The sequence below is a fragment of the Eulemur rufifrons genome, chromosome 20, assembly GCF_041146395.1.
Source record: "Eulemur rufifrons isolate Redbay chromosome 20, OSU_ERuf_1, whole genome shotgun sequence".
Classification (NCBI taxonomy): domain Eukaryota; kingdom Metazoa; phylum Chordata; class Mammalia; order Primates; family Lemuridae; genus Eulemur; species Eulemur rufifrons.
Genome location: NC_091002.1, coordinates 33,304,829 through 33,323,004, shown reverse-complemented (window position 1 = coordinate 33,323,004; position 18,176 = coordinate 33,304,829). Strand labels below are relative to the sequence as shown.

At 35.5% G+C, this 18,176-nt stretch overlaps 2 protein-coding genes across 3 annotated transcripts; both read left to right on the top strand.

The window, feature by feature from the left end:
* The first annotated feature begins 884 nt into the window (after nucleotides 1–884).
* On the top strand, nucleotides 885–4,914 carry LOC138400615 (uncharacterized). Of its 2 annotated transcripts, XM_069495616.1 has the most exons (2): nucleotides 885–960; nucleotides 4,643–4,838. In XM_069495616.1, the coding sequence occupies exon 2, from the start codon at nucleotides 4,686–4,688 to the stop codon at nucleotides 4,836–4,838; it is 153 nt and encodes a 50-aa protein (XP_069351717.1). In that variant the 5' UTR covers nucleotides 885–960; nucleotides 4,643–4,685. The 2 variants fall into 2 exon arrangements, with proteins under 2 accessions (XP_069351717.1, XP_069351716.1); XM_069495615.1 differs by lacking the exon at nucleotides 885–960 and having other exon boundaries at nucleotides 4,686–4,914.
* A 145-nt stretch (nucleotides 4,915–5,059) lies between these two features.
* Nucleotides 5,060–12,831, top strand: MKKS (MKKS centrosomal shuttling protein). Its single transcript, XM_069495612.1, has 4 exons — nucleotides 5,060–6,051; nucleotides 8,995–9,170; nucleotides 10,126–10,236; nucleotides 12,246–12,831. The coding sequence occupies exons 1-4, from the start codon at nucleotides 5,067–5,069 to the stop codon at nucleotides 12,684–12,686; spliced, it is 1,713 nt and encodes a 570-aa protein (XP_069351713.1). The 5' UTR covers nucleotides 5,060–5,066; the 3' UTR covers nucleotides 12,687–12,831.
* The last annotated feature ends 5,345 nt before the right edge of the window (nucleotides 12,832–18,176 follow it).

Below are 18,176 nucleotides of genomic sequence, written 5' to 3'. Positions count from 1 at the left end.
TAATCTGGTCAACCATAGGATACATCCCAACAATGGGAAAGTTGATCTTACAGAGCTCTGGGAAGAAAATGCCTTAAATGACAAGTTACCTTCTGTTTTTATTGTGACCTGCTGGTAAAATATTATTCTGCAGTTGCTTCTGGAAAAGTTGGTTGCACAGAGACCTTTGATACTTCCCTAGCAGTCATTTGGTTGAAAAGGGAATAGGCAGTTTCACTAGCAATGTCACCAGCATCATGAATGTGTACAAAGGAACAGCTGACTCCTTACCATAAACCCATTATGTAGCATAAAAGTCTGAAATTTGCAAAAGGTTCCTTTGTTATTCTTCGTTTTTTTCTAAGACAAAATGAAAATAATTGTATTCATTCCTTAACATCAAATACTTTACCTTCAACATGATTTGTTACTTTTGAGAATCACTGAAATAAAGAGGTTGTAGTTATATAATTCAGGTCTATAGTCCATAATTCTAAAATCCAAAAAGTTCTAAAAACCAAAGATTATGTCCTAACCCCTTTGACAGCAAAACTTGATCTTGACTGACATGAGGCAATTTGCAGTACGTTAGTCCCCTCTTGTCTGCAGTTTCACTTTCCACTGTGTCTGTTACCTATGGTCAACTGCAGTCTCAGAATATTAAATAGAAAATTCCAGAAATAAATTATAAGTTCTAAATTCTGCACCATTCTGAGTGGCATGTTGAAATCCTGCACCATCCTACTCTGTCCCACCTAGGACGTGAATCATTCCTTTGTCCAGTGTATCCACGTTGTACACTGTAACTGCTCGGTAGTCACTTAGTAAGTAGCAATCTGGTTATCAGATCAACTGTCAGGGTGTTTGACCCTCATTTTACTTCATAATGTCTTTTAGATGCCAGTACAGCAATAGTTAAAAATTTTGGAGGCCAACACTGCCAGTCAAGCAGGCAGAAGCAGATATTTAAACTGGCTTTGGGTAAGCGAAAGTTAAAACCAGATTTAGAGTGAGTGAAAAACACTGATTCTAGATAGTTGAAGTACGTCAAAACAATGTGTTGTATTTGTCCCTTATTTTTTATTTTTACTTTTTTTATGGAAAGTTGAATACATAGCCAAAAACAGAGGATAGTATATTGAACCCTCAAGTATCCATCAGCCAGCTTTAACCCTTACCAGCATTTGGCCAATCTTCTTTTAACCATTCTTTCTTTTTTTTTTTAATTGCTAGACTATTTTAAAGCAAATCCTAATCTCTGCTGTGTAGCCCTTCAGTCCATATCCTTAGCAGTAAGTGTAAACACTCATCTACAACCATACAACCACATTTGTATTATCATACAGAAAAAATTAACAGTAACTCCTCACTGTGATGTGATACCCAGGGCCATATTCATATTTCCGAATCTATCTTAAAAAATCTTTACAGGTTTGTTGGAATCAGGATCCAAACAAGGTCCACATATTGCATCTGATAGATAATGTCTCTTTTCAACTATTTCATTTCCCCTTCTAATCAGTCAAATTAAAAATTTCCTGCATTCTGAATTTGGCTGATGGTATCCTTATTTTGTCATTTAACAAGTTCCTTTTTTTCCTCTGTAATCTGGTAGTTAGATCAAGAGGCTTACTTTGATTTCATTTATTTATTTTTTGAACAAAAATACTTCATGGATGGTGGATGCTATGGTATGCATCCTAGGTAATCACACTGTTTCACAGATAATGTCTGATCCACTTTTGGTGTTCTTAAAATTGACAAGCAAATTATCATGTTCTCTCTCCATTAAATTCTCCATAAAGTTCCCCATCAATCTTTAACTTAATGAATTATTAGCATCTATTGATGATCATTGCTGTGCTGTAGAAATTGGCAAACTTTTTCTGTAAAGGACCAGATAGTAAATACTTTAGGCTTCAGAGACCATGTGGTCTCTTTCAAGCTTGCTTTTGTAGCGTGAAAGCACTCATACACAGTACGTAAATGAATGAACATGCCTGCATTCCAATAAAACTTTATTTACAAAAACAGGCAGTAGGCTAGGTATGGTCCATAGGCTTAACTTGCCAATCACTGTGTGAGTTTAATCCATTATTTCATTAGGGGTTGCCAAATGCTGCTGCTCAAATTCTATCATTCCTTCTCTATCAGATGGAACAACTTTCCCTTATCAACTATGCATTTCTCCCCAAATGCATTTATACAGGGAAAGCAAGATAAATGCTTTCTTTCCCTAATTCCCTATATTGGTTTTTATAATAATGAGTTAGGGCTCCAGCAGCTTAGAGTTTTTGTTTTTGGTGTGAACTTGGGGATTTGCATATATTTTAATTATCTTAATCTATTACAGTCATCATTCTTTTTTTTTTTTTTCTTTACCATTCCCCAGGTGATATCTGAGACAGTCATCATTCTTTTTAATGCTCAAGTTGTCCCATCTTGGATCCCTTCCAAGTTGATTCCTGTGTCATTGTTTTTTCCTATACCCTCTTGATATGACCCAGGTAGTCTTTGATAACATCCTTATTTTTGGGCAGAAAACATGGCAAGCTCGTCTTGTGTATTTCTTGCCTTAGACCTACAATCAGCCATTTTTCCAAAGGACCTGATTCCTTTTAGGAGAAAATTTTACCTGTTTACATTTCTTTAAATCATATTTTATAGTATATCTCTTAATTTAGAAAACAGTTATGGAAGTTTTACTGTTATTTTAATTAAGTTATCCATCACTGCAGAAAAAACCCAGCCGCCAGACCTTTGCATCCAGGAATAGTAAAGACCATTCATCCAATGGTAACTTTTGGAATTTTTGGAGCACTCTGTTTAGGAATAAAGAGTTTTAATAGAGCTGAGGTGACGCTTCCAAACATATTCTATAAAGCAGTCCCATTGTTTTGTTTTTTCTTTTTTTTATACCTTATTTTGTCCAGATATAGACCTATGACCGCAAGTCAGCAAGTTCTGACATCTTAAAAAATAATTCGGGAGTTGCCAACACTTTCAATGATTTCTTCCTTTCTCATTTTATAGAAATACTAGTCGAAAGATGTGGTTATTGGTCTCACTACCCTAAGACTAGTAGAAGTGCCAACATGGCATTCTTCTTTTGAAAAGTTGTGTGTTGCTATTGAGTATTGAGAAAAATTTCTAACTAGAGAAATCGTTTTATTAATCATAGTTTCTATTATGGTTTGTGTGTGTGTGAGTTATATCGTGCAAATTACCATATAAAAGTCACTTCGATAAGGTTTCATTTAAATGTATTTCTCGGATTTTGCTGAATCTGAAATAACCATTGAAATAATATTTAAATAACTTGGCTGTTTCTGGCATAAGATAAACAGAGATTTTTTTTTTTTCTTCCTCATTCCATAAAAAAAGTTGACTATAGCTTTATCATCGCAAGAACAAAGCTGACTACCACTGCCTTCACTTTATTTGGGCCCAGTTGCCATGGTTACGGCCCTTTAACTAAATTGGGAACAGTAACCAAAATAACACTTTGCATAACATTCCCTTGTTCTGCCCACCTCTTCTTTGCACATCTACAAATCACGGTTTGGTCTGTAACACCATACTACGCCATAGTCTACTTTAGGAAGTACTTTAGGCTAAGTAGTTATATTTATGCTAAATACTCTCCAAGTGGCTAGTGTGGGTAACGTATTCCTGAAAATACCAACTAACAGTTACACCTTCAAAAGACCAGGCCTTAACAGACAAAGTCCATGACCTAAGATTTTTATTCTTTTCATGCATTATTAACGTGTCAGGATTTTATGCCTCAAGGCACAGTATTTTCTTAACAAGGACACTACTGTATTAAGGAAATTAGTATTTCTGTGTGTCCATTTGGTATATGATAATATTTTATGATATTTAGACTCTTTGAAATTGAATTGCAAATCACATCCTATTTTTCTCTTTGTCATCCAGCACATTTCTTGGCTTTTATATTAATATTTATTATCATTAACCAATGTTTGAAGATTAGTTGGTTAGGACTTCCAAAACTGAAAATCATTGATTGATAGAGTAAAACTATAAAAAATTAGCTCTGACTTTAGCCAAGTATTTAAAACATGGTTTGTTCTTTGGTACAGTGTGTTGCGCAGATTTATTCAGCTAAATATAGACTGTACATTAGTGAGTTTCTGTAGTAGAAACGCTAACAGCTCTCTTCTTTTCATAATTATTTATAAGCAGGATTTGATGTAAATGCACTTCTGTTCAAACCTAAAGTTTCCAAGCAAACCAAAGTTATAGATAAAAACACAACATTAAATCTTGATGTAAGAGAATAAAAACATTTGGGACTATTTTTTTAAGACTGAGACCAAATTCTGAGTTTTATAATGTAGCATTTCTCTTCTAGAAGCATGCCATATTCAAATAACTGTACTGTAAGCTTTCTGGCCATATTGTTGTGCATTCCAAATCATTGAAAATATAAGCACTTTCTTGTAGAGGGGATTTATTGAAAAATAAAGGCATTTGAAGTCTAAATTGGCTTACCTTTCTCATTTTCTGGAGGATTATGCCAGTAGCTAAGTTCTTTCTTCTAAAAAAGGAACAGAGTATTAGAATAAAGTATTAAACTGCAATCTACAAAATGGTTTGAAATTATTTCTCTAAAATGTTTTATTTTTATTTCTTATAGAAAGAAGCAGCTTTGAATCTGAGCTTGACATTGAAAGAAGAGAATGAAAAACACCAGTTGGATTAGAAAGAACTGGCTTCTTGTAGCTGGGGTATCTTTAATAGGTGTCCATCTTGGAACATACCTTATACAGAGGGCTGCAAAACAGTCTGTAAAATCTCAGTCTGGAGCCAAACAAAAGAGTATTGAAGAATGAAGTAAAATAAATATTTAGAATTACTAATTTGTCATTAAATTATTATACACTGATTAGCTCCGCAAACATCACAATATTTAATTTTGTAGCCACATTGCTGCATATTCATACTTTCATTCCTGCAGAATATTTTGTTTTAATGTTAAAACACTTAACAATGCAATGAAAAGAAAAATACGGTTCACACAGTAAAAGCTGTCTTCACAAGTTACTGCTACCTGAAGTAAGATGTCTCGTTTAGAGGCTAAGAAGCCATCATTGTGTAAAAGTGAACCCCTGACAAGTGAGAGGGTCAGGGCCACACTTTCTGTCTGGAAAGGAATCGTCTCATCATGCTATGGCCCTTCGGGTAGGCTGAAGCAGCTGCACAACGGCCTTGGAGGTTGTGTGTGCACAACTTCACAGTCCTCCGCCCTGCTTCGTCACCTCTCAGTCACCCATCCCATATTAAAGATCCTGACGACTTCCGTGCAGAATCATGTGTCATGCTTCAGTGACTGTGGCTTATTCACAGCCATTCTTTGCTGCAGCTTGATTGAAAATGTTCAGAGAATAGGCTTGACACCCACCACTGTCATTAAATTAAATAAACACCTTTTGCGTCTCTGCACCAATTATCTTAAGTCTGAGGCCTGTGGCTGTCGACTCCCAGTTGACTTCGGTAGTACCCAGATCCTCCTCTGTCTGGTGCGCAGTGTATTAACAAGTAAACCCGCCAGTATGCTCACCAGGAAGGAAATAGATCACATCAGTGCTTTGATTCTGAAAGCGTTTTTGCTTACAATTCCGGAAAATGCTGGAGACCATATCATTTTAGGAAAGAGTATAATTGTACCTTTAAAAGGTCAAAGAGTTATAGATTCTACCGTATTACCTGGAATACTCATTGAAATGTCGGAAGTCCAATTAATGAAGCTATTACCTATCAAAAAATCAGGTGCCCTCAAGGTGGCACTCTTTTGTACCACTTTATCCGGAGACCTTTCTGATACTGGAGAAGGAACTGTAGTGGTCAGTTGCGGGGTTTCTCTAGAAAATGCAGTTCTGGACCAGCTGCTTAACCTGGGAAGGCAGCTAGTCGGTGACCACGTAGATCTTGTCCTGTGCCAAAAAGTGATACACCCATCTTTGAAACAGTTGCTCAGCGTACATCGTATTATTGCCATAGACAGAATTGGAGTGGCCCTGATGGAGCCCTTGAGTAAAGTGACAGGTAAAAATCACTCTTGGCTTTTGCCCCTTACAGTTAATAAATCACACTTTTTGAGCAGAGATATTCTTGGTTTGTGTCACTGTGAACATCTTGAAAAATTTTAGAATCTGCCAACCTCACAGCATATGTCAGTATCATTTCTGGCAGCAAAGGTGGTTTCTGGAAAAGATCCTGTATTGTTCACTTACTAAAAATGGAGCGATTATTATGGTCATTTTCTGTTTGTTTTTCAGCCCCGACATATACTACAGATTTTATCATTTTCTAACCCTCAAATATTTTATAGATTATTGATAAGTCTAACATCCTCACAATCCTAAAGTCTTTCATCCTTTACACAAAATTCTTCTACTTGAATTTACAAAACTTTTATGATGTCAAACTCCTGAACTTTTAAACCATGTTATGTCTAGAAGGTGATTTTGCAGCTAGAATACCCCTTTTCATCACTTTTATCATAACTCTCCACAAACTTATACTCTTCTGCCTAAATAGGTATTTCTAATGGAGGCAGGAGGAATGTACATGTGTCTGTTTTAACTTTATCAGAAATATTTCCAGCTGACCTTGAGAACCAAGATCATCTTTTACTTTCGGCACATATAACAGTCCTTGCCCACAATAGGTATTCTAAAATGTTTGTTGAATTCAATATAACATGTTTAGTAACATACAGGATTATTATAGGCAAGAAATTCACTGTATTTCACAAACTCGGCAATTTAAAAGCAAATAAAAGGTTGATATTCACCTATTAGAGCCAAAAAAAAAGAAATGACAAGCTACAGAGTTTTGATTTGAGCCACTTTTCGGTATCCCTTTAACTGCTTTGACAGTCTATCAGAAAGATGATCATTTAGTTCTGCATTGTTGCAATTTTTAAGTTATTAGAGTGAAGTCATTGTTAAAGTTTACTATTTATAGTCTTATAAATCATCAAAAAGGAGCAGTATGTATGTCAAGTGTTGAATACATAATATCTGGGTTATTGCCTTAAATTTGTAAGATTCAAATGATTGTCAAAGTAGAAATTACTAAGAAATAATGGAAATTATTCTTTGGAGCTCATTATTGATGTTGTAGGTCAGACTCATACCCTTAAATATCTACTAGCTTTTCATGAATCTGGCAGTTTCTAGTTTGTGAATATTAGGTATTTCAGATTATTTAGTCAGTTTTTAAAATACAGAACATTTTAGCTGGCACGGTGGTATGCACCCATAGTCCTAGCTAGTCGGAGGGTGAGATAAGAGGATTGCTTGAGTCCAGGAGTTCAAGTCCAGCCTCAGCAACATAGGGAGACCCTGTCTCTTTAACAACAACAAAAAAAAAAAAACCACACATTTCCCCATAGAAACAATATTGTACATGTGGACTGGGTTTCCACACTAGCCCACAATTGTTATTTAACCCATATATACCTAGAACATGACATTAATAACCATAGCTTTAGTCCTGCATCTTGAGACAAAAGGGAAAAGGGAAAGAAAACTACCAGGCACATGGCTCAGGCAAACTTTTAGACTAGGTGGATTATGGTTTTGGCCTAATTTGTCTTCCCTGGTGTATCTAGGTTAACATTACCTCCTTTCAACCCTTCAAACAAAATTCCTATTTATCGATGATCTATGTTATCAATAGCGGATTTTACTGTTCATAGGTGACTGGCATTTGGGAAGCATGTTGGGGGCTTACAGAGCATTTTTCACATTTTACTTGGTTTGATTTCTTTGTGAAATAGGCATTATTATCCCCGTTCACAAGAGCCAAAAATGTTAAGTGACATGTATGACTTGCTTAGCGTCCAGTGGCTGATAAGCGGTGTAGCTGGGGCTTCTCGCTCCAGAATCTGTTGTTTCCACCATGTAAAATTATACTGTAAGATTTGGGCCTTTTTTATTTCTTAAATTTTAGATCAGTCTTTGTTCCTTATTCTTGGAGGCTTTAGAAGTAAAGAAACAATATTCAGACAAGTGAAATTGTTCCATGATTATTTTCTAAAAATTTTTTGAGCTGAATGTGTTTTTAAACATTTTAACACCATTAGTTTGAAAGGAAACGTCTTTTAAATGTTAGTTTAAAAGAAGAGGAAACTGGCCTAAAAGGATGAGTGGCTCCAAATTATTTTAATCTTTAGACTTTAAATTAGCATTATTGTTTCTTGTGGAAGTTTGATGTAGGTTTCTTTTCTTATACAACTTCTACTACATTTTAGAGATTTGGAAAATTCAAGTCATCCTCACTTCTTCATTCATATTTTTATTAATTTGTGATTTATAAGACTTTACTATTTTACCCATGCAGGTAGGAAGGCAAAATACTCAATATATCAAAGAATAACAAAATGAAATAAGTATGACACATACTTTCTTTTGCCATAATTTAGGTAGCTATTTATATACAAACTGTTGCTAGGCAAAAAATAATAATAATCCTTACATGTTCACTAAATAGAGCCCCAAAGGAATTCAACCGCACAACTATTTGGATAGCTTTATTTGTTTTAAATTGAAAATGCTTTTTTTTTTTTTTTTTAAAAAAAAAAGGCCTTTTTCCTCACACCCTACTTATTCCAAATTAGAGTCTTAATTTGGGGTCTCTGATCCCTGAATGGCCTTCCATGTTTTCTGGACTTCCTGAAAATGTGTGCAAAATTTTCTGTGCCTTTTTGTGGGAAGAGAGTACAAAATGGCTTCTAACAGATGTTCAAAGAGATCTGTAAACCAAAAGAAACTCTGCTTTATTTGTATATCATTTTAATAACAGAATACTACTTATTCCATCAGGTTAAGATGCATCTTTTTTCTTTATCCTATGTTTCACATTTTAAAAGATATGCTTGTGAGACTTTTATATTGGCTAGGAATAAATACTATAATTTTGAACGGTTGCTTGTTCCACCTTTGCTTATACATTTTGTATTTTCTATACTTTAAAAAATAGGAACACAGCCTATTGGCTCCCTAGGCTCAATATCTCCTAGTAGTTACGGAAGTGTGAAAGATTTGTGCACTGCAAAATTTGGCTCCAAGCATTTTTTTCATCTTATTCCTAATGAAGCGACCATCTGCAGTTTGCTTCTGTGCAACAGAAATGATACTGCCTGGGATGAGCTGAAGGTAGGTAATGAACTTTGAATTCCATATCCAGGGACTGAGGCAGGAATTAAATAGTCACTCAACAGGTGCTATAATTTTGTTTTCACATTAGTGAGCCCTGGTTTTATTTCCTCCATAACTTCACTAGGTGGTATAGAAAGCAAAAATCAAAAATGAGAGAAGCAGTCACAGTAAGCTAATTTAAATGCCTGTGACATTATATAGTAGACTTGGCATGTGTTGCCATTTATTATTTCTACTATTTACAAGAAACCTAAAAGGTCCTTGACATATGACTAATTTTCTTAGGAAATAAGTTTGAATTATGCACTCTTTGATGCTATTGTGTATGAATAATTCACCTAGAAAATGAGCTCCCCAGTCAGTACCCACCGTCCACCCTTTCGTAGCGTTTGTCATTCTCTGCCAGCAATAACACATGCAACTTTTACATAAGGGAAGTGATAATCTATGGGATTGGTCACAAGTTTTAAAGATCCTTGTATGTTCAAGGACATATCCTTGGTGAATATTAAAGGTCTGTGTGTTTTTCTATTTGCTATTGTTAGGTCGTAGCTGTATTATTTCCAGAACAATTTGAAATAAGTTCTATATTTATACAACTGATTTATTTAGACTGAAGTACTTTTTTAGAAGAAGTACCGATAAACTTTGCTGACCCACATGTCTTGTAGCCATATAATTGTGAACCTCAATTTGAACATCTAAGTGCATATGAAAGAAAATATTAATTTGGGTCCATGAAAACAGACTTCTGGCTAATGTATTTAATCTCTAATCTTTATTATTCCAAAATGTAGTAATCACTTTGTAACCATCCCAACACAGGTTTTGTTCTTTTGCAATTAAAATCAGGCTCTTTGAGTTCACTCTCTGTGTGGCTTTGAGCGCGTGCTTATATTTCTTCATGTATATGGTGTTCATGTCTGATTTCGATGATTTGCTTCCTTTTTAGCTCACGTGTCAAACAGCACTGCATGTCCTACAGTTAACAATCAAGGAACCTTGGGTTTTATTGGGAGGTGGCTGTACTGAAACTCATTTGGCTGCGTATATTAGACACAAGGTAAGTAAGATGTCCACTTTAGTATCTACATTCTCAGCAACTTTCATCTTATGAGATAATAAGTCAAACCATAATACCCTGGAGCCTTTAACATTTAATTTTTCAATAGTCTAAGTTAGATATTGCATTCTAAAACACTTGAGGACAATAACAAGATAAATATAAAGTAATACCTTTATTACAATGTTTATTATAAATTTAATCTTTTAGTAAATGATCACATTCTCTGAGTATTGTCTACATGTACTGCATGTTGAAACATTCTGTTATTGGGAGTTCTCATATTTGAGATCTCAACTCGTGCAGTACAATAATATAATAATTGATGTTCACAATGAAAGGGCCAGAGTTCTACAGAATACTTCAGTGCCTTCAAGAGTATCAAGACTTAATTAATTTCATTTATTAAAGCATTCTGTGTATCATATTCTAATTTTTAAATTAATATTTATGTATGATATTAATTCTATTTAATAGAAGTTTTTATTAGTCTAGGAAACTCCACTTCCAGATAATTGTCAGATAAGTTTATTGCATTATAGTTCTGATTAATTATTTCATAAGTATTAGCCTACTTTATTTGAAAATAGATACAAAAAGGTATAAATGTTTTCCACATATTTGCAGTTGATTCATTGAGTAAACAGGAGAGTTATTGAGAGGCCCTGTAGAGCTTTGAGTGGGTGACTCAGATTGGAGAGAAAGTAAACTTTTCCATAGATATGCCCTGCCCTGCTTCCCCAAATAACTTAAAATCTATTTGAAGGTAAAGCCCATTCATGAAAAGTCATCAGAATATACATGATGAAAATAAAATTTGTGCCAATCTATTGACGTTGAATGGATAATAGTATAATCTGTAAATGAAATCCAGTAAACTGGAGAAAGTTTTTTGGAAGAAGTAGGTGTCTGGAATAGAATTTAAGAAACAATACAATGTTGAGGATTTGGAAAAAAAATATGCAATAGAAATTTTGTCATCTAGTTCAAACATCCTGGTTCAAAAAAAAAGTGGTCACTGTTTTTAATTAGCTAGGATATGAATTTTTTAAACCATTTTTCAATCATTAGTTTGCTAATACAATCACATGTCACTCAATAACAGGGATATGTTCTGAGAAATGCATTGTTAGGTGATTTCGTTGTTGTGCAAACATCATAGAGTGCACTTACACAAACCTAGGGGGTATAGCCTACTGCACACCTAGCCTATATGGTATAGCCTATGGCACTTAGGCTACAAACCTGTACAGCATGTTACTGTACTGAATACTGTTGGCAATTGTAACATAATGGTAAGTATTTTTGTATCTAAACATATCTAAACATAGAAAAGGTCAGTAAAAATATGGTATTATAATCTTATGGGACCACCATCATAAATGCAATCTGTTGTTGACTGAAATGTTAGTATGTGGCACATGGCTGTATATTAATTTTTCTATCATGGAACTTCTAGGATAAACTTTTTAAAATGATGGAACCAAAAAACAGTTTAAAGTCTTATTATCTTTTCTATTAATTTAAAGAGAAAACTATTCATTTTTAAAACATTGATGTGAAAATTATACATGTCCTGTCCCTAAATGGTGTCAATAATAATATATGCATTCTCATTTTAAACATACTCATTTTTCCAAGATAAATAAATACTTCATTTGGGACATTGGTCTTCAGGCACTTCCCTCTGTGTGCATAAAAACCTGTAATATGTGCATAATACCTTGTCCTTCATATATTGAGAAGGTGCTACCAGGCCTTATTCAGAATAAATGATGGGATTATTGTGATTCATTCATTCTGATAATATGGTAGCATACATTTTTACTATAACCAGCAGGTTAAGCGATTGCAGCCTGGCCAGTTGACCCATACAAGCCCATTAGCATTTTGTCACACCCCAAATAGTAACTGTATGAATAAGGTTCTGACCACGTATATTATTTTTCTTACAGATTTTTGTATTACTTGCTCTATATGTGTTTTCAATGGATTTTATTACTCTTTAGACTCACAACGAGCCAGAGAGCATTCTCAAAGACGATGGATGTACTCAAACGGAACTTCACCTAATTGCGGAAGCATTTTGCAATGCTCTAGAATCTCTTGCTGCCTCTTTAGAACACGATGGAGGTGAAATTCTCACTGACATGAAGTATGGACACTTTTGGTCAGTTCAGGCAGATTCTCCCTCTGTTGTTAACTGGCCAGATTTGCTTTCACGATGTGGCTGTGGATTATACAATAGCCGGGAAGAACTCAGCTGGTCTTTCTTAAGAAGCACACGTTGTCCTTTTACTCCACAAACCTGCCTTCCCCATGAAGCTGCGGGCTCGGGCAGCAACCTGACCGTGGACTGTTTGACTGCTAAGCTTAGTGGCCTAGAAGTGGCCGTAGAGACAGCCAATTTGATTTTGGATCTTTCCTATGTCATTGAAGATAAAAACTAATAGAATAGCATGTTTCTATTACAAAACAAACTAGTCATGTATCAATTAAGAAAAATAGTGAATATGTTTGTTCTCTCCCAAAGGCCTGTTCTGCATTTAAGAACAGATGACTCATAAAATTATAAATATACTTATTTAAGGAAAAAAGGTCTGATTCATGAATAGAAATGCCATAAAGTAAAATAAAATAAAAATATGAAGCACTGTTATTAAAGATATTATAATTATATTAGGGATTCCACAGTGACCATAGTACGTTGTATTAATTTTTTGTTGTTATTTTGACATCATGCGAAGAACATTCAGAAACAAAAAATTCCTCACCCATGCTCTAGTTTAGATATACTTATTATAGATATTTTGTAGTTAGCAATTACATATGTTTAAAGGACAAAATTAGGCTGGGCACAGTGGCTCACTCCTGTAAGCCTAGCACTCTGGGAGTCCGAGGCGGGAGGATTGCTTGAGCTCAGGAGTTCAAGACCAGCCTGAGCAAGAGTGAGACTTACCTCATGTCTACTCAAAACAGAAAAATCAGCTGTAAATGGTGCCATGCGCCTGTAGTCCCAGTTACTCAGGAGGCTGAGGCAGGAGGATCACGTGAGCCCAAGAGTTGGAGGCTGCAGTGAGCTACGATGACGCCACTACACTCCACCTCAGCAACAGAGCGAGACTCTGTCTCATAAATAATAAATAAATAAATAAATAGATAAGTGTAAAATTAGATTGCAAAGTATCACAAAGCATTCGGTATATATTGCTTAATCTAAATAAGTATTCGAACTGCATATTTAGTAAAATTTCACTGTTCTCCATGCCCTTTATCTCAGACTATATTATTCAGTGGTTAGGTAATGGATGTTGAACCTGCTTTGCCTGCAATTGTTAGTTTGTATCACTGTTCCACATTTTTGTTATTTTGAGGAAATGTGTGGTTAGGGAAAAAAAGTAAGTTTATATAATAATGAAGGCTGAAATAACTCTGTAATGTCTTTACATTTAAAGTGAGAGGAAGAATTGGTTTGTTTTAGACCAGGTTTCTCACTTTTGGCCCTGTTATCTTTCTGGACCATATAATTCTTTGTTGTGTGGGTGCTGACCCGTGCATTGTAAGTTGTTTCGCAGGATTCCTGGCCTCTACCACTAAGTATCAGTAGCTCGCCCCAGTTGTGACAACCAAAAATGTCTCCAGACATTGCCAAATGTACCCTGAAGAACAGAACTGTCCTTGGTTGAGAACCACAGTTTTAGACTGATAGAAGAGGAAAGAAAATAAGGAATATTCTACCAGGGCTTCAGAAAGCAGCACAGAGAAAGGAACTGGGATTATTTCTCTAGCTCAGTCAATAGTGCGAAAAGAAACTAGAACAGCTCCCATATTCAAAGTAGGCACTGCTATTTCACCAAAGAATGTAATTTGAATTTTATGCAAATGCTAGGCATTTTATAAATTAAAGAAGAAATATAGAATGCAGCTAAAGGAATAAGTATAGAGCTGTAGCAGATGTTATATTAAACTTAAGGAAAACATTTTGGAACTTTTTGGAAAATGAAACAACCTAAAAGTCAGTGATCAGATCTGTAGCCATGATAAAGGGAAATAGAATTTTTGAACAATTTCCTCCAATATTCTTGTAATCAAAAAGAAATTTTACTCTGAGCCAAAGAAAAAATTGCCATACAAACTCCCAGTAATGCCATATATTGAAAAATCAGCTACGCCTCAAGCTTCCTAATGTATTTCTTTGAAGTTTTACTTCTTTTATTACTAGAGTCAAATAGAAGGGCAGTGTGGTGATCAGCCTCTAAGATGGCCCCGGTGACCCTCACGTCCTGGTTTGCAGACCCTTGTTATAATTCCCTCCTCTTGCGTGTGGGCTGGACTTACTGACTCCTTTATGTCACCCATTTCCCAGTTCTGTGAACAGGAATGATATGGTCATGATTGTGCCTTATCCACTGTTGATGCTGGGAGTGGAGAGCAAATAACTCGTCTCTTTGGCTTCATGGGTCTATCGATGGAAACCAACTGTGCTCCAGGAGCTATACTTAGAGAACCTCCCCTGACGAGGAACATCAGCCACGCTGACCTGATTTTAATGATGAGATTCTGGACTTTGGGCTGATGCTATAATGCAGTGAAACTCTGGGGGATCTTGGGAGTAGGGGGAATGTATTTTGCATGTGTAGGAAGCCTCCAAGATGCCTCCCTGGGAGCCCAGCCCTTTGGGTGTGGGTGGGACCTAGCTTCTAATGAATACAATACAGCACGAATGCTGAGATTTCACTTCTGATATTAGGTTGTAGAAAGACGGGCTTATCTCATGACCCCTTGCTCTCTCCCTCTGATGGAGGCCAGCTCCCGTGTTGGAAACTACCCTGCGGAGAAGCCCATATAGCAAGGGTTGAGGGGAGCTTCCAGCCAACAGCCCACAAGGACCTGAATCCTGCCAATAACACAAGAGTGAATTTGGAAGCAGATCCTCCCTCATGGAACTTTGCAATGAGTGTAGCCCCTGCCATCGGAGCCCCATGAGAGACCCTGAAGCAGAGGACCTAGCTAAGCCACTCCCAGGTTGGTTCCTGACCCACAAAATATTGTAAGATAATAAATTTTGCTTTAACTCAAGTTGGGGTATACTTTGTCATGCAACAATAGATTTCTAATAAACACAGAAGGAAAAACTTACTTGTAACTGCTTACCGAACACTTGGTCATACAAGTGGACAAAAGCATTCTTGATGCCATACATGCCTTTGTGTTTTCACTGTCACCCCAAACAAAAAAGAAGTATTCTTCACCACACATGTTTATAATGGGGTTTTCACAGTCACTGAAGAAAGTATGTCACATAGGAATATGGGAATCGTCCTGGTTCTCCTTGGCCCTATATTGCATTTCCTAGTGCCTCTAAGGAGGGGTGACAGGGTGAACTCTCCAATTTACTTTATAGGTTGGGGGTCTCCACTTTTCATGATAGCCATTTTTATCTCTGTCATTTTTAGCTTTGCCATAGAATTGGATTACATTCCTTGGTAAAACATCACTGCTGAATCATCACATTTTGAATATGTCACTAATTTTTTGAACTATTTTTATGAATTCATTTGTGTTTCCTGAAGTTATAATAATCCTTCATAGAAAATACTGGAAATGGGGGTGGGGGGAAACAACACCTTCCTTAATAGTTCAAGAAAATCATTCAAACTCAGATAGTAAAACATGAGATGAAAATTCTTGTTGAAAATAATTTCAGAGAAGTTCATTTTGGCAGCAATAAATAACAAAAAAAAATAGCAACTAAGTTAAGCCTCAGGCACTGTTTTGTGACTTAAAGTAAGATTGAGGTCTGAATATTGCATGATGAGGTACCTCAGGAGATGGAACAGGAAACCCTGATAGCTGTAAAAAAAGGAAAGGAAGAGTATGCAGAAGAGAATGAAGTCAGTGACAGCTGTTCAATACTTTTGTAGGACTCACAGGACATGTAGCATGAAAGATTATTGAACCAGAGGAGTCCAACAGGATTATCATCTTAGTCAAAAGAGGTTAGGATTTTGTCAGCTAGAAAAAAAGTGGAGAACTAAAGCAAATTAAAAGAACCTTGTAAGTCAAAACACTTATTTGGGCTTACAAATACCCCACTCCTTAATTCTTCCATTTGTACTATACTAGAAAATCTTTGTATGTTAGACATCTTACATCAACCATTAGACTGAAGCATTTTACTGAAAAGTGGAGTATTTTACACAAAATACTTAAATTATATATTATCTTTTATCATAAGTATCTTTGAACTTATTTAATTTGTATCATCAAAGCTATTTAGGTATTCACATGATAGAAGAGAAATTTTAAGCACCCCTTTACCAGCCATTATACTCTATATTTTTATGTTGTTGAACAGTTCTTTGGATAACTTTAAAATAAAATAATACTGTTTACAGTCACATAAATTATACAGGTTATTATTTAAGAGTATCATGTACAAAAATCACTCTCATAATCAATGCAGCCCCTGTCAAAACATACAATTAGTTAGGTTATACCTTTATGATAATCTTTGGGGAATAGTCAGAGAGACTAAACATCTCTTACAGGGCCCTGTTTCAGCTGTCTAAATAAATCTATCTCTTAATCTGCAGGAAAAGTCAATATTGAATATCTGATATCTTTATAATGTTTTTCATGTAGTTAAGTGGTCCCCTTTAGTAACTTTGGTATCTCATAATCCTTGGAAATTTTTGCCACTCACCTACAAAATTTGAATTTAGATGCATCTAAACCCAATGTTGGCCTGTATTTTTAGATTACGAGTAGATTTATATGCTTCTTAATTAAGAATATAGTAATACTCATAAAAGAGAATGCAGTCTCTGAAAACTATTCCTATATATAAATCAAGCCTTTCGTTGGAGAGATGATTAGACTTTGTGCACTGAACACCTTGGAATACCAGTTACCAGTAATAGATTGTGAATTTAGAGGGAAATAAAACAGCTTGACAATCTCCTGTTAAAATTCACATTGAGGAAATATTTATAACAAACATCCCATTTTGGCCCTATTGTTTTAATTTGGAGGCCGGGCGCGGTGGCTCACGCCTGTAATCCTAGCACTCTGGGAGGCCGAGGCGGGTGGATCGCTCGAGGTCAGGAGTTCGAGACCAGCCTGAGCAAGAGCGAGACCCCGTCTCTACTAAAAATAGAAAGAAATTATATGGACAACTAAAATATATATATACAAAAAATTAGCCGGGCATGGTGGCGCATGCCTGTAGTCCCAGCTACTCGGGAGGCTGAGGCAGTAGGATCACTTAAGCCCAGGAGTTTGAGGTTGCTGTGAGCTAGGCTGACGCCACGGCACTCACTCTAGCCCGGGCAACAGAGTGAGACTCTGTCTCAAAAAAAAAAAAAAATAATAATTTGGAGTATTGTGGTTTCATTTGGGGAAGTGTTATTTGAGCTCTTTTTGTTTGCCAGACAATAGTTAAGAGTACTGGAGGAAAGGGGAAAAAAAAAAAGTCATCATTTTAAAACTTTTAAAAATATTTTTTAATATTTTTCTTTTTTAAAAAGTTAATTTTATAAAATTAATATAAACATTATGTTGTAATAGAAAATTGGGGAAATATGAATCAGACACACATACAAAAGGAAAATAAAGTCAAATGTAGTCCTACTATCCAGATATAAACACTGTTTATATTTTATAGCCATTTTTTCTGTTAACTTTCTATATATACTTTTCCAAAAAGATGATCATACAGTATGCTCTGTTCTGTTTCATAATCTGTTCCTTTTACTTAACATGTCATGAACATCATAATTATGTACAATTAGTGCACATTCTACTACTATACCATTTTTAATGCCTGAAGAAATTTCAGTTGTAGAGATTATGCCATAATTTAGTTAATGAACTTGGTATTAGTAAACCTTTAGGCTTGTTTCAATTTTTGTATTAATATGAGTAACAATGCAGTGAAT